Source organism: Mastigoproctus giganteus, chromosome 2, assembly GCF_048544385.1.
Source record: "Mastigoproctus giganteus isolate SK-2022 chromosome 2, ASM4854438v1, whole genome shotgun sequence".
In the NCBI taxonomy this organism is placed as follows: domain Eukaryota; kingdom Metazoa; phylum Arthropoda; class Arachnida; order Uropygi; family Thelyphonidae; genus Mastigoproctus; species Mastigoproctus giganteus.
In genome coordinates, this window is record NC_143576.1 from 224,881,740 (window position 1) to 224,895,937 (window position 14,198).

Below are 14,198 nucleotides of genomic sequence, written 5' to 3' on the forward strand. Positions count from 1 at the left end.
TTCTGTCTATCAGTCCTTTGTCTATAAATAATTTTCCCTTTTTTCATACTCCTCCTTTTCATTTAATCTTTATAGTACATACAAATATATATATAAATAAATAATATTAAGTCATAATTTGAAAACCATAAATTTCTTTGCATTCAATTTCTGTTCCTAGGGATACCTTGGTCTCCAGTGATAATTGGTGACTCTTCTATTTATTTAAAACTCAAAGCACAATTGTGATAGCTCTGTCAAGACTCATTAATCTCCCCTCAGACAAAGGCGTCCTCTATTAGAAAATTTATGCCAACTAATGATTAATATATCTAACCTAAGAGAGCAGCCATGTGGTACATGGAAGAAACACTGACAGTTAAATACATAAAAGAGTTCTGTATACCTTTAACCCTTAACACATAGCTGCATTGGCCCTACATAGCAAAGTAGGCTGCAAGGTTATATTTCAATGCTTATGTTGAAACATAACCCTGAAAACTTTGCTACTTCAAATTTAAGTGAAGCCAGAAAGCATCATACTGAAGTGCCCAGAAAGGAAGCAAATGGAAATTGATTTTTTTTTTTTTTTACTAATGCACATCAGAACAACTCATACCAAAACAATAAACATCTGTGTACGGTGGGGGGGGGGTTTACCGGTATCCAAGTATCCATTATCCGAGCCCCCTCAGTCGCAAGGATTTAAAAATTAAAGGATTAAAGGAAGCCCTTGAGAAAATTTACCATGAATATGTTTGTGAAAACAACACTCTTCATGATCCTGTCGCAAAAGTTAAGTGTCATAAAAGTTAAAGTTAAAGACATAACTAAATGCTACGCCACAATTTTATCTGAAAAAATATGCCAGAAAAAAAAACAAACAACTCTGGATTCATTCTTTATTCATAAAACTGAAAAATAGTGTAACTTCAATAAACTTTACTTAACCTTACATTGTTCAACATATTATAATAAAAAATGTCTAATTTTTTTTTTTTTTTTTTATGTGAACCCCAAACACGAGAGGTATTAGAACCTATAGTACTTAGTACCGTGCTTGGGTTGGAGGTTGGGAAGATGAAAGAAGATATTTGTTGACATTGGACTTGAACTTCTGTAGATTGTAATTTTCAGGAAATACGTATGAAGGAAGGTTGTTCCAGAAAACGGCAGTTGAATGAATAAATGAGGAAGATGAAAAGTTGGTTCTGTGGGTTTGAAGTAGGACAGTAAATGGATGTTGGCTGGTGGCGACACGTGTTCGGACTGTTTTGAAAGAGAGAGCGGGAATTATAGAAGCCAATTCAGAAGAACAGTGCCCATGGAAGTATCTGTAAAAGAGGCAAGCAGCAGAAACAGTGCGTCTATGAGAAAGCGAGTGGAGAGACTCTGTTAGAGATGAATCATTAATTAACCTAACTGCCCTCTTCTGAATGGAATCAAGAAGCCTGAGAGAGGTTTTGGGGGCACCACCCCAGATGTGGGAACAATATTCCATGGCAGGGCGGATTTTCGATTTATACAGAGTGAGCAGCTGTTTGGAAGAAATGTAACGCCGAGAGCGAAAGAGAAAACCAAGTTTTTTAGATGCAGAGGAAGCAATATTTGTAATGTGCTTGTGCCAAGAGAGATTAGAAGTCAGGGTAATCCCCAAAAGAGATATATCATTTTGCCTAGAAATCGGAGTGTCACTAAAGTTAAGCATAGGAGCAGAAGAATCCTTTTTGCGAGATATAAGACAAGACTGAGTTTTAGAAGGGTTGAAATCAACTAAGTTGTCTTTGCCCCACTGGAGAATGACCTGAAGATCGGCATTTAAGGAATTGGTAGCAGATTTTCGAGAAGTTGAAGCTGATTGAGCAGGACAAGGTTTCTCAAAATGGAAAGTTGAATGCAATGTGCTATCATCGGCAAAACTATGGATAGGATTTCCAGTCAATGGAAGAAGGTCATTGATATACAAGAGGAAAAGAGTGGGGGAAAGAACTGAACCTTGGGGGACACCAGCATTAGTGGAGAAGTTAGAAGACAGAGAGCCATCTACCATCACCCTCAGTGAGCGATCAGAGAGAAAACTGGATAACCAATTACTAAAAACAGTTGGCAAACCATAAGATGGAAGCTTGTTTAGAAGACCTTTATGCCAAACACGATCAAAAGCCTTTGAGATGTCAAGAGCAACTACTTGTGTTTCACCGAACCTTTCCATTGAATTAATCCATAAATGGGTAACATAAGCCAGAATATCACCAGTGGATCGACACTGCCGGAACTAGCGATCCATACTAGTGATCGTTGATCAGACGGAAGGTTTCTAGGTAGTTTAAGAGTTGGCAGTTAATTGATTTCTCCATTACTTTAGAAAGAGTAGAAGTAATTGCAATGGGACGATAATTGGATGGGAGGGATTTGTCACCCTTTTTAGGAACTGGCTGGATATGAGCAAATTTCCAAGCAGAAGGAAAAACACCTTTGGAATAAGAAAGTGAAAAAAGGCGGCAAAGAATAGGAGTAAGTTCAGGAGCACAAGTTTTGAGAACAAGTGGAGAAATACCATCAGGACCTGGAGCTTTCTTAGCATACAGATTCATCAAAATCCTTCTGATATCCTTTTGACGGAAGACCACAGGAGGCATTGAATGGAGTGTGTTAGGAATGGTGGGAGGTGTTTTACCAAGATCATTAATACATGAGCTGGAAGAAAAATGGGATGCTAGTAGGTCAGCTTTATCCTTGGCTGAAGTGACAACAGAACCATCTGGTTTGGACAGAGGTGGGAGCAGAGATGGGCAAAAGTTGCGGCCAATAGCTTTGGCAAGAGACCAGAATGCTCGGCTACCATTACGGCAAGAAGCAAGTTTTCTACTCTTAGCCTGTTCAAACTCTAGTTTGGACTGATTAATAACTGCTTTACAATTGTTGCGAGCTTTGGTGTAGGCAGAAAATGAAACTGAAGAATTAGAAACAAGCCAATTACGATATGCAACATTCTTCTCTTGGACAGCCTTAGCACATTTATTGGAAAACCAAGGTTTAAATAAAGGACGAGATTTTAAAGTGGAGTGTGGGATAAAGGATTCCATTCTTGCAAGAATAATTTCACGACACGATCTGAGCAAACGTTGACATCAGAAGTTTTGAAACAGTAATCAGACCAAGGAAAAGAAGAAAAGAAGTCTCGCAGGTCATCCCATTTTGCATTCTTGTAATGCCAAACAATACGAGGTTGGGAATAGCCATGAGATAAAGGTTCCATTGGAGAAGAGACAATCACCAAGTTGTGATCTGAAGTGCCTAAAGGACCTCTCACTTCGACCTTGTACTTAGAAGGGTTGTTCGTGAGAAAAAGATCAAGCGTATTGGCTGTATGATTAGGATTGTCCGGTATTCTTGTAGGTAAATGAACAATCTGTGCTAGGTCATTAGTAATTGCAAAAGCCTCAGCATCTCGACCTGCTGGGTCGGTGTGACTAGAAAATGGAAGCCAGCTGGAGTTGTGAACGTTAAAATCACCAAGGAAAATTACCTCACTGTTAGGAAAGTTAGACTGGAGAAAGTCAAGTTGCAAAGAGAGGAAGTCAAAGAGCTCCAAGTGATTAGTGGAGTTGGGAGAACGGTAGAGACAACAGATGAATTTGACACAATGAGGTAGAGAGATTTTAAGCCAGAGAAGATCAAAGAGAGGAGATTCCAAATTGCCAAGTCTCTGACAGGGAATATCAGAACGGACATATGCACAAGTACCACCTTTGAGGCGAAAGGAATCATACAGCAAATAATTTGGACATCTGAGATGAGAAGTAGTTGAATCAACTGATAACTGAGATTCAGTCAGAAAAAGTACATGGGGTTTGGCATACTGCAAGTGGAAATGGACATCGTTGAGATTGGAATTGAGACCACGTATATTTGTGAAATGAATTAGGAAGTCCTTGGGAGGTTTGGATCTTTTCGCAGATAAGCTTGCTCTATTAGTTTGACAATTCATGGTGTATTCAATAGTAAGAACAAGTGGGTGGGACATGCTGTATGAAGTAATGAAATTTTTGGATATGGCGTACATGTGGTAAGAATATACCCAGATCCTTGACATAACGTGGCCTCGACAATGCTCCCCGCATACACACTACTCGGACTCCCTCCAGTCACTATCTGGCAGAGTAGAGGTAGCAAGATTATACACTAGCTGATCCGGAAGCCTCCTAGAGAGTTACCAATAGGTTTGGTCCGGTGTACTATCTAGCGGCCGGCCTGCGAACACCGTTTTAGAGCTGTACCCTCGAAATGTAAGGAATATTGGATCTCGCCACGACGTTCATCATAACCTCAAAAATCATCAATCATACTGCATGATGGAAGAGATAGGGAAGGGTTGGCCGGAACTTAGCTCTAGAGACTAAACATGGGTTCCACCACTTCAAGCCTCCAATAAGTAAAGTGGTGGTATTTCACTGGTTGATGAGAGTCATCTACCACCTAGTACTGCCTGGTAACATAGAGGGGCGGCGTTCCTCCATGTGGTGTGGGCGCCACACCTCGACCCCTGCTTACGTTGGTTCACAGCTAGGTGGTCACCCACCAAAACACTTGTGCATGGAGGTTATACCCAGGATTACTAACAGTCCCACCATCGTGAAGGTGCAAGCAGAGGATTTGGCTGTCATAGACCGTCCGGACTTCACCGAAATTGGGTCCACTTGACTTAAGTGTCACCCGAATATCAGTTCCATCAGCGTTTTAGACTCCCAGGTAGCAAGAACAGCTTGTCTGGCATATCTGAGAGAATGTCTGTGACAACCTCAAGGACCAAGTCTAATAAAATAATTGTCTCATTTTTCAGTTCCTTCAATCCATTTTTTACTATGCACAAGTACATAACACACATTACGAAAATTTGGTCCCCATTTTAAGTGGAATTTTCTGGAACCAATTATCCTCGGATAACAAGGATCCCCCTGTATACGTTAAAATGCCTCATATAAATAAAAATTAAAATATATAAGTTGCCATTTACATCCTGTGTGGCCAAAGTAAGAGGAGTTTAGCTTCATTTGTGACTGTTTTACTGCAGCAGATAAACTAGCGTAAACAGTGAACTACGTGTTTTTTGTGGCAGCATATGGGTTTAATCTTGTGATGAGCATACAAATGTCTACATATGTTACTGCATGGCCACATCCAAACCTAATAATTAAACCCTGGACAACATTTAAAATCCTGTCTACAAGTTATCAAATAGGCGAAAAGCCCAGAAACATGGTAACCATACTTCGGGCATCAAATGGCAAATACCATACATTTATAGTTGCTAAATTATATCAAAACTCCTGAATTACTGAGTATACTTAAAATCATTTCAAATATATAATGAAATACATCAAAATACACAAGCTTATATAAGTTACATCCTGCTCTGCTAATGTGGACTATTATCAAAGATAGGTAATAACACCCTTTAAACTACCTTTTAACATTATCTTTCTCTTCATCCATTTGTCCATATCCAGTTCTCTTCATCCATTAACAATTAATATCATCTTTGATGAAAAAACAAAATTTATATATGCAAACTACAATAATGTGCTGAAAAAAATTTATAGAAACCAGTATAATTAAAATCTGCAGTTATTAGGTAAAATATACACTGCAATCAAAGATGTGTGTCAATAAGAAGCGTACTGTGTAAGAATATGTTGTTACATTTCCTACTTCAAGACAATTAAGTTAAATAAAGCAAAAAAAAAAAAAAAAACACCTACATACTTTCTTATCATCCTCAGAATGATAGGATTTCTTTTTCAATTCTTTATGCTTTTCCTTCTCTTTATCTCTCTCCTTTTCTTTCTCTTTCCTGGGCGGCTTTTCTGGCTTATCTTTCTTTTCCTTAAACTTAATTTCTAAAGTTGGATCTCTTTCTGTTTATTTGAAAAACAAAAATTACTATTAAATTTAAAAAAAAAACATGAAAACAATTTACTAAGTATTAATGTATACTATTTTTAATTCTTTATTCCTTATGTTTATCTTTGAATATAGGAATTTAAATTTTCTGTGGAGACAAATACCATTTCTTACTTCTGTGTTCTTATCTTCAATGTTGATAGCAATTATTTCCTCAAGTAATCTTATCTAATATTACAACTGTAGAAAGGATTGTCCCAGTTTCTAAAGAAGCTGAATACTACTAATTGTTAAACAATTCAATTTTTACTTACTTGTGTAAAAAATATTTAATAATTCAGTGATTATTCATTACTTAATAATCTAATACTTATTTACATTTTGTGGCATGCTACTACAATTATAATGGCTAATGGATGCTAAGAAGCAAACTTATTCTGAATCAGCCAAAATAAAAATAAATAAAGCATTCTCAATCACTAATTAATTCCCAATGTCAGAAAGTGTCCATCCAGTTCCACCCTGAAATACATATATTTCAAAAACATTTTTTTTTTGTATTTGAAGTAAACTGTCATAAGCTAGATCTATACTTCTTTCAGAGCCATGCAAATACCGATAATGAACTGAAGAAAATGAAAAAACAGTAAGGCATCATGTGGTGATGAAAACTTCAAATGAAAAATGCATAACTTTCTCTATATAATAAAATTAAGAATTTTTTTTTTTATTTCCGTGTAAATGACTGAATACCCACATCGTGTGTCACTCCTATATCCAGAAATGAAAGTGAACACACAGAGCCACCTAATGTCAACTTTTACGTGCTTTTCATTAAATTTGGTAGTCCATTACAGAAAAAAAATAATAATCATAATACCTGCATATCTGGAAAATATGCATAAACTTGGCCAAAAACTGGAAGAAAACCAAGAGACACATCCAATTATCAGAAACCAGAAGACATATCCAATTATCAGAAACCAGAAAAATGTCCAATTATCAGAAAACTTCTAACAAAATTGGACAGGTATGAAAGTATGTCAGAAATTCAAGGAATTCTTAAAATGCTTCTTCAATTGGGCTGTAGTCAGATGATCTCAGGTTGAGAGTTGGTTTTCCATGGGATTTATACCGGATTTTCAAACAGTATGCACAACTTACTAATTGATCCCTAAACACACACTTGCACAGATAATATATGATAATACAATTTGGCCTAAAATGCTGATGTACTGTAAAAAATACTATACTACCACTTCATTAGTGGAATCTAAAATTCAGTTCATGTCTTTGGTTAGTGGAAGAGAAGGGACAAAACAGCTGAATGCAAGTTTAGCAGCAGCAATATATACTTTGCAGACTTCAAAAAGAAACAAATGGGCCAAGAGTGATAGTAATAGTATTAAGAAAAGCAAATCAATGTAAGAAGCCAATTATTCAATATCAACCTTATAAAAAAAATTCAAAAATCACTTCATTCCATCCAGAGATCTGTTCAATCCACCCTCAAATTTATCCAAGCTCTCTAGTTTTGCAAGATTGGGTGTTCAACTTAATAATTCCAATAGTAAACAATCCTTCGGCTAAAAGAAAATTTTCTTATATCCAGTCAATAACTATCCTTCCTGAATTTAGTATTAGTCACAGTGCAAGAAAGCCAGATAAATAAAATAAAATTAAAAAATAAAAATTACTGTTTTCCTTTACCTTCAGGTACTTATCCAATAGGACTTTGATTTCTTCAAACTGTAAGCCTGTACTACCAACGAAGATAATTTGTTCTGATAATTAACAACTCGCTGGATAAGGGAAAACTTTCTATGGTTCTTTCTCCTTAGTTTGAATTATGACCCCATGGTTCTAGCATCACTTAATACTGTGAAAATTCACCTTCATTCATTTTACTGTCCCATTTCAAAGCCTTATAAACCTCGATCAGATCCCCCTCTAAAGTACCTACTAGCTTGACAGCACATACATTCGAAGTCTCTCCTCATATGGGTACCTTTTTGCCTATTTCACCAGGCTCATTATCCATCTTTGGACCTTTTCAAGAAGCCCAATGTCACTTTTCAGGTGTGATTCCATACCTGGACTCAGTATTCCAAGAGTGGTCTCATCTTGAAGGAGTGCTGCTTGATGCTTGCCATTCAATCCCTCCCAATCATACTCTGTTTGGTTGTAATCTACCTAAGGATTTCGCTCGAAATACTAATATGTTCCAGATTATAATACGATACCAGGAATGATGATGAAATCAGATATGAAATTTACCAATCAGCATAAACAAGTGACTAGGAAGGTACAGGGTGTCTTATCCATGTATAAAAATATGAGAGAAGAATGTTATTGTCCCTCCATATAATCGAAAATATAACCATATTTGACCTAAAACTAGTTCTTTTGACTGCATTCAGAATGTTCAGGTATTTTAGGCCACACCTAAAGAAAACCACAGAGATTCTAAAGGGGGTTTAAATAAGGGCAATCAGATTGGTGAGGAGTACTAATTGATATCCGCATAAAAAAACAGCTTAGAAGGTGTAGTCTGCAAAGCTTGGCAATTAGACATCTTGGAGGAACCTGAAGGGGACAGTAAAATTAATGAGGGTAGTATATTCTCACTGGTAAGAAAGATGAGAACCTGAGAGAACCAGAGGCTACAAAAGTTAAGGATTGCTATATTTGTAAGCCTTGTTGAATGTAACAATTCCAAAATACAAGTGTTTTCGATGTGTTTATAGTACTTTTTTACTTATTTTGACCCTAAAACACATCCCAGAATTTGTTGCACCAATTTTTGAAATGCCCTGTATATTGGTTGATTTCGCACAACTAATGTGATAATTAGACATCGGATTATACGTACAAAAAAATACTAAACTATGCAACAAAATGCTAATAATACTAATTTATTACAGTTAACTGAACTGCAATTTCTTTGTATTCAACATGGTAAAGTAATAAAACCATTTATGAAAAATTTTAACATTTTTATTTTTAAAAGATTCTCTTTTCAAACTCACACCTGGAATAATTTTTGTTACAATACACAATAATATATTTCTCAAACTGGTCCACTGTAAATTTGTGACGTTTATCATCCAAGATCTTCTACTTGAAATGAAAGTTCATTTCCTTTTACAAATTCATCTATTTTCCTTAAAGTGTGAAATCGTGAGTTCTTTTCTAAAACATTATTGTATTTTCTTCTTATTTCTTCTCCTATGCACAGTTTAAATTTTCAATTCAACTTTTTCCATCTCTCCAACTGTACTGTTCAAAGAAAGTACCGACATTTCAAGTTTGGTTATACTACTAGGTAACCAGATGAAATGGGTCTGGATGAACAATAAATGTTTTCTAGCCAAAGGATCAGAAACCATTGTCTAGCACTACTAATAGCCACTGAATGTGTACTATCCAACAAATCCCTTTATAGAACCAAAATTTTTAGCATTAAACAACACTTGTAACCACGTTCCCCATCTTGTGAGAACAGGATAAGTTGGGAGAGGAAGAGTAGGTAGCATATTTCTGTAAGTCTAATCTCAAAGGTGCTTTTAACAAAACCTTTTTTATTCTAAAAATAAGTTTGCTAATTTCACCAAAATTCTCCCAAATTGCCTCTGCCAACCTATGTAAGCCATGGCTAAGCAAATAAAATTGATCAGATTTGACAGAAAACTTGTAAGGCAGAAGCAGCTTTACCATATACAAAGCAGCATTACTAATAAAAATGCAGACTATAACTATGAAGAATCACTATAAAATCTTAATATTGTAGAGTAATTCACCTTTCGAGGGCCTTACAAGCAAGTAAATATGAACATGATGGTTCTGTGTCTAATTTTCCACTTATAAAATGTGCAATATAGCAGCCACAAACATCTGTCATTTCATCGATGGACATCGAAATGTAGTTTTCTCTAATATCTCGACAAATTTATGATAATATCATCATGTATAATGTTAAGATAATTCTTTCTCGTGGTGGATTCGTCTGGAATATTTTGATTTATACAACATTTTTCAAAAATTGCTTGAAGACTCAATTTTTTAACTTATTGAAAGGGATATTGCTGCTTACCAGGGCAAGACACAAATACTTTGAAAAATCACTTTTCTCTTCTTTTAAAGTACATGGCTTGTTAAAAGTGACTTCTCTGACAATTTTTCCTTGCTTTTCCTTTGCTTGGCCATAATGTGCAATACTGTTTTCACATATTGGTCACCTTGAATTTTTTCTTGCATGGAACTTTTTTTTCTGCAAACAACACAGAACACAATAATGCCACTGATAATAAAATCTTTTCCATAACTGGCAAGCCACAATTCCATATGAAGTTTAGTAACAGATTTAATTTTTGGCAAGTTTAACAAAAACGTTTCATCTGTTGTAGTCGATAGCACGAGAATGAATATCAAAATAGAATTAAAATGTTTCCCATGCTGATTTCAGACATTTTCCTGTGCTCAGTGAAATATTATCCCACACTAATTTAATTGCAATACAGTGACTTGTTACATGGTTCCAAGGTCGACATTTGATAAATTATCTGATCAAGTTAAGGAATATGCAGTATTGCTTGTAATATTTATGTTATATGCATTTATATGAACTAATGACTACAATGGCCGCAATAATGCATTTGAATATGCACATATGGAATTGCATATAATCCAAAGTCTAGTGACAATAAACATTAAAAATAGATTAAATGAAATGGGCTCATAAATAAAATTCATGTCACTTACCCCTGCACATCAAACAAAAGAACTGTTGTATATTTTTGGCATATTCTTCTGTTATACTAATACAGTCCCCATGATACCACTCATTACAGCTATCACAGCCACTACACAGAGAAAAAATAAACAATCAACAATTTGAAGACAGAAGTTATTCTTAAAGCATTCATTAAAAGGAAAATTTAACTTTATATATAATTCTATAATTCTAAAAATAAAAAAAAAGACAGTAAAAAACTGTTCAAAAGAATAAATAAATAAATTCAACACTGGAATAAATATTAGCAACTAAACAAGTCAATCACAAGAAAAATAAGAAATTCTGGAATCACCTGAAATTAAAACCTTTCTTTTTGTCTCCCAGTTAAGACTACTGGTTGGTTGTTTAGAATAAACACTGAGGCAGATAAGTCTATGAAGAAGTGTGCTAACCATCGAAGGCTCTCAGTTGAAAATTCTTTGTAAAGAATACGCAGGAACTAGTCATTACTTTCTATTTCAGCACAGCACAGTGTTATGTGAGCAGATTTTAATTCTTGCATATTTGTTCCCTTTGCTCACATGCTTCTGAAATCTTTATGAAAGTAGTTAAAGAAACTGTTTCTAAACAAATAAAAGCAATCATATAAACAATAATATCAAGTTAATTTATAAAATAATTAACGATATGAAATATAAATAACTTGTTCACTTTTGATTATTTTTGGATGACCTGGGTTTAGAATACATTCTTCAAACTATTCCACTAACAATTCTTCAATTCATCATATGGAGAAGTTTTCACTGCCACTTTCAGTTCTGCACTTAGAAAGGTGCAAGGTCAAAGTTTCTTGCCATCTCTTCATGCCAACTTCTTACTTTTCACAGCCATAACGAACAAAGGAAAACTACACTAAGGCTATTTTCGTGACAAATTTTGAAATTTGTCACGAAAATGGGAAATACTATTTTGTCTTTTCTAAATCTTATGAAAATGCAGAACTTTCTTACAGTCTTGTGTTTTTTGGCTGGCAGGATTTAAACTGCCTAGTAATGCAATGGTCTTAATGCTAAAGGCAGAGCAAACTTTACTTCTCCACAAGTTGCCTCATTATTGAACTACTTGTAAACAAAATGGCATTGTTGAAAAGTTAATCTGCCCAATTAGCCCTCTCCTAGTCTGCATACTAATCTTTTGTTACCCACATCACTGAATATTTTTTCATGTGCAATTCTTTGTAGACAGTATCATTCCTAGGATGTACTTCATGTCTTTGTTATGTATCTGATAATGAACAGCATAAATGTTTTCTGTGTCTCACATAGTCATAGTTCAACCAGACCTGGATTCATTTCTGATGACTCTACAACTACTTCTGAATTCAATCTCTGGTTCTTGATGATACTATATGATGAACAGTCATCATGTACGTCTCCATCATACCCTCATGGATTTACCACACAAACAATCCTTTCAAATAAAAGATATTTCATTACTGTATGGCTCTTTTCTTTTGTGAAATTACTAATTTCAGCAGACATGACTATTGTAAACCTAAAAAATAAATAATATTTGGCCTTAACCATGTCTTCAAATTAAACATTTTCTTTGCAGGTAATATCCATCAAGAAATTAACTATTCCAACACTTTTTTTTTAAATGATAACCCCAAACAAAGGATACGAAAACCTCTAGTAATCTAAATGCTAAAAACTGATAAGTCAACACTTCTCAATTTTTTGCATTTTTAGCTGATATTTGACTTGAATTTCCATAGATTATAATTTTCAGGAAATACAAAGCAAGGAAGGCTGTCCCAAAGGAAAAAAGAAACAGATGAAGTAAGTTAGCTCAGAAAGTTTGGAGCTGATATATGCAAAAGTTGAACTATATATGAATACTTATTCTTAACTGTGTTTACATGTCAGGAGTGTCACCAATAAAATGAGCAATAATTCAAGCTACTGGATAGGATAACTAATGCTAATGAGTATCATACCCTATTTCTGAGATGGTACTCATGTGTATCACTATCGTATATGGAATGCATTTAGGAGGGTATACAAGATAGATGGGGTTGGGGGGAGGTGAGGGCAAGCTTCTTATCATAAGCAGCTTGAGCACAAAGAAAAGCTTTCCCAGATTCAAAATTTATGCCTGCCAGCATAGATTCTGTGTGGTATGAAATTGAAAGCAAAGATAAAATAAGAGTAGAGGTAAGCTACAGACCAGAACATTGTGAACAGTATAAGGAGAGCCTCCACATGAAGACAGAATGGTCAAGCAAGTGTAAATGTCTTATTATGGGTGATCTCAAGTTGTCCCTAATTGATTCAAGCAAGTGGAGGAGAAACTCATTATCAGGGCACAAAATTTTCAAAGAAACTACATGATTATAATTAATTTTTGTGTTAGAATGTTAGAGAAAATGCTAGGGTAAAAATATTCTAGATTTGATCACTGCCCACAGAACAGATGATATCATAACTCACAGTACAAGAACCATTAGCGGGAAGTAATCGCACAGTCCTTAAATGGAAGATAAAGAAAGAGGATGCAGTTAAAGATAAAAAAAAAAACATGTTATTTAATTTCTGGAAAGGGTACTATGACAGTTTAAGATGCTACATGGCCTCTATCAACTGAGTAATTTGCAGAAGGAAGGTGAATAAATTAGAATTATGGAATTGTCTTTAAAGCAGTAGTCATGAATGTATATAATAATATATTAAGAAAAATATAGAGTGAAGAAGATGGCAAGAGGAATGAATACAGAACTGGTCAGTCAAATAGAGAAGAAAAATGTGGCATAGGAAAATTAGAATGATACCTATAACAGCTGCAACTTAGTCTGTAATAATACCACAGAAAAGGCTAATTGGTAAAGGCTGAGTATGAGAAATGACTGTCTAAGAGAGCAAAGAACAGGAACAATGAGTTTTTCATGTATGTGAATACAAAGAAAGGAATGAATCAGATCAGATCCTAGTGTAATGGGTGTGGAAAAGTTTTATATAACCCAACTGATGTTTCTGACGAAATTAGCGAGTACCTCACATCAATCTTTACAGACAAAAGATCCTTCATAATGAGGAGAAGCTGTGCAAGTGACTGAGCAGTGTCAAATTAGCAATACTTAAATTATAAATGACTGATTACTGGAAAACATTTTGAGCCTAAAGGCAACTGTAGAAAGTTTTTTGTACTCATCATTATTTAAGACTTTTTGAAATTATATTAAAATATATATGCAGCATTAAGAGAATAAATTTATTTTTTGAAAAAAGAAATTATCTTAATGCAATTGATTTTTATAGCACATTGAGGCTTAGAATATAGACTGTGGACTATGAATTACGGTTGAGAGAAATTCTGCAGGCACTTAAAGATCACTCACTAGTGTCCTTCCTCTCTTTCACCTGAGTAATTTTTTTGCAAGGCTGCTGGAAGAAAGCACTGTTATTCATAAACTAACAGTTTGTTACTGCCATATATGGCATACTTCCCACACAACCTGTATATTTTAAATATTTTTAAATTGCTGCAATAATTTCTATTAATTTAGTTAAAAACAAACAAT

General features: G+C 34.8%; 1 protein-coding gene across 2 annotated transcripts in view; it reads right to left on the reverse strand.

Moving 5' to 3' along the window:
- LOC150090180 (CXXC-type zinc finger protein 1-like) overlaps positions 1 to 14,198 on the reverse strand; it is a 157,309-nt gene that overhangs the window by 117,676 nt on the left and 25,435 nt on the right. For both annotated transcript variants that reach the window (XM_090369001.1, XM_090369002.1), the window contains 2 exons: positions 10,645 to 10,745; positions 5,746 to 5,897 (listed from right to left, as the gene is read on the reverse strand). In XM_090369001.1, coding sequence (XP_090225127.1) covers positions 5,746 to 5,897; positions 10,645 to 10,745 — 253 coding nt within the window. The remainder of the gene's footprint in view (positions 1 to 5,745; positions 5,898 to 10,644; positions 10,746 to 14,198) is intronic.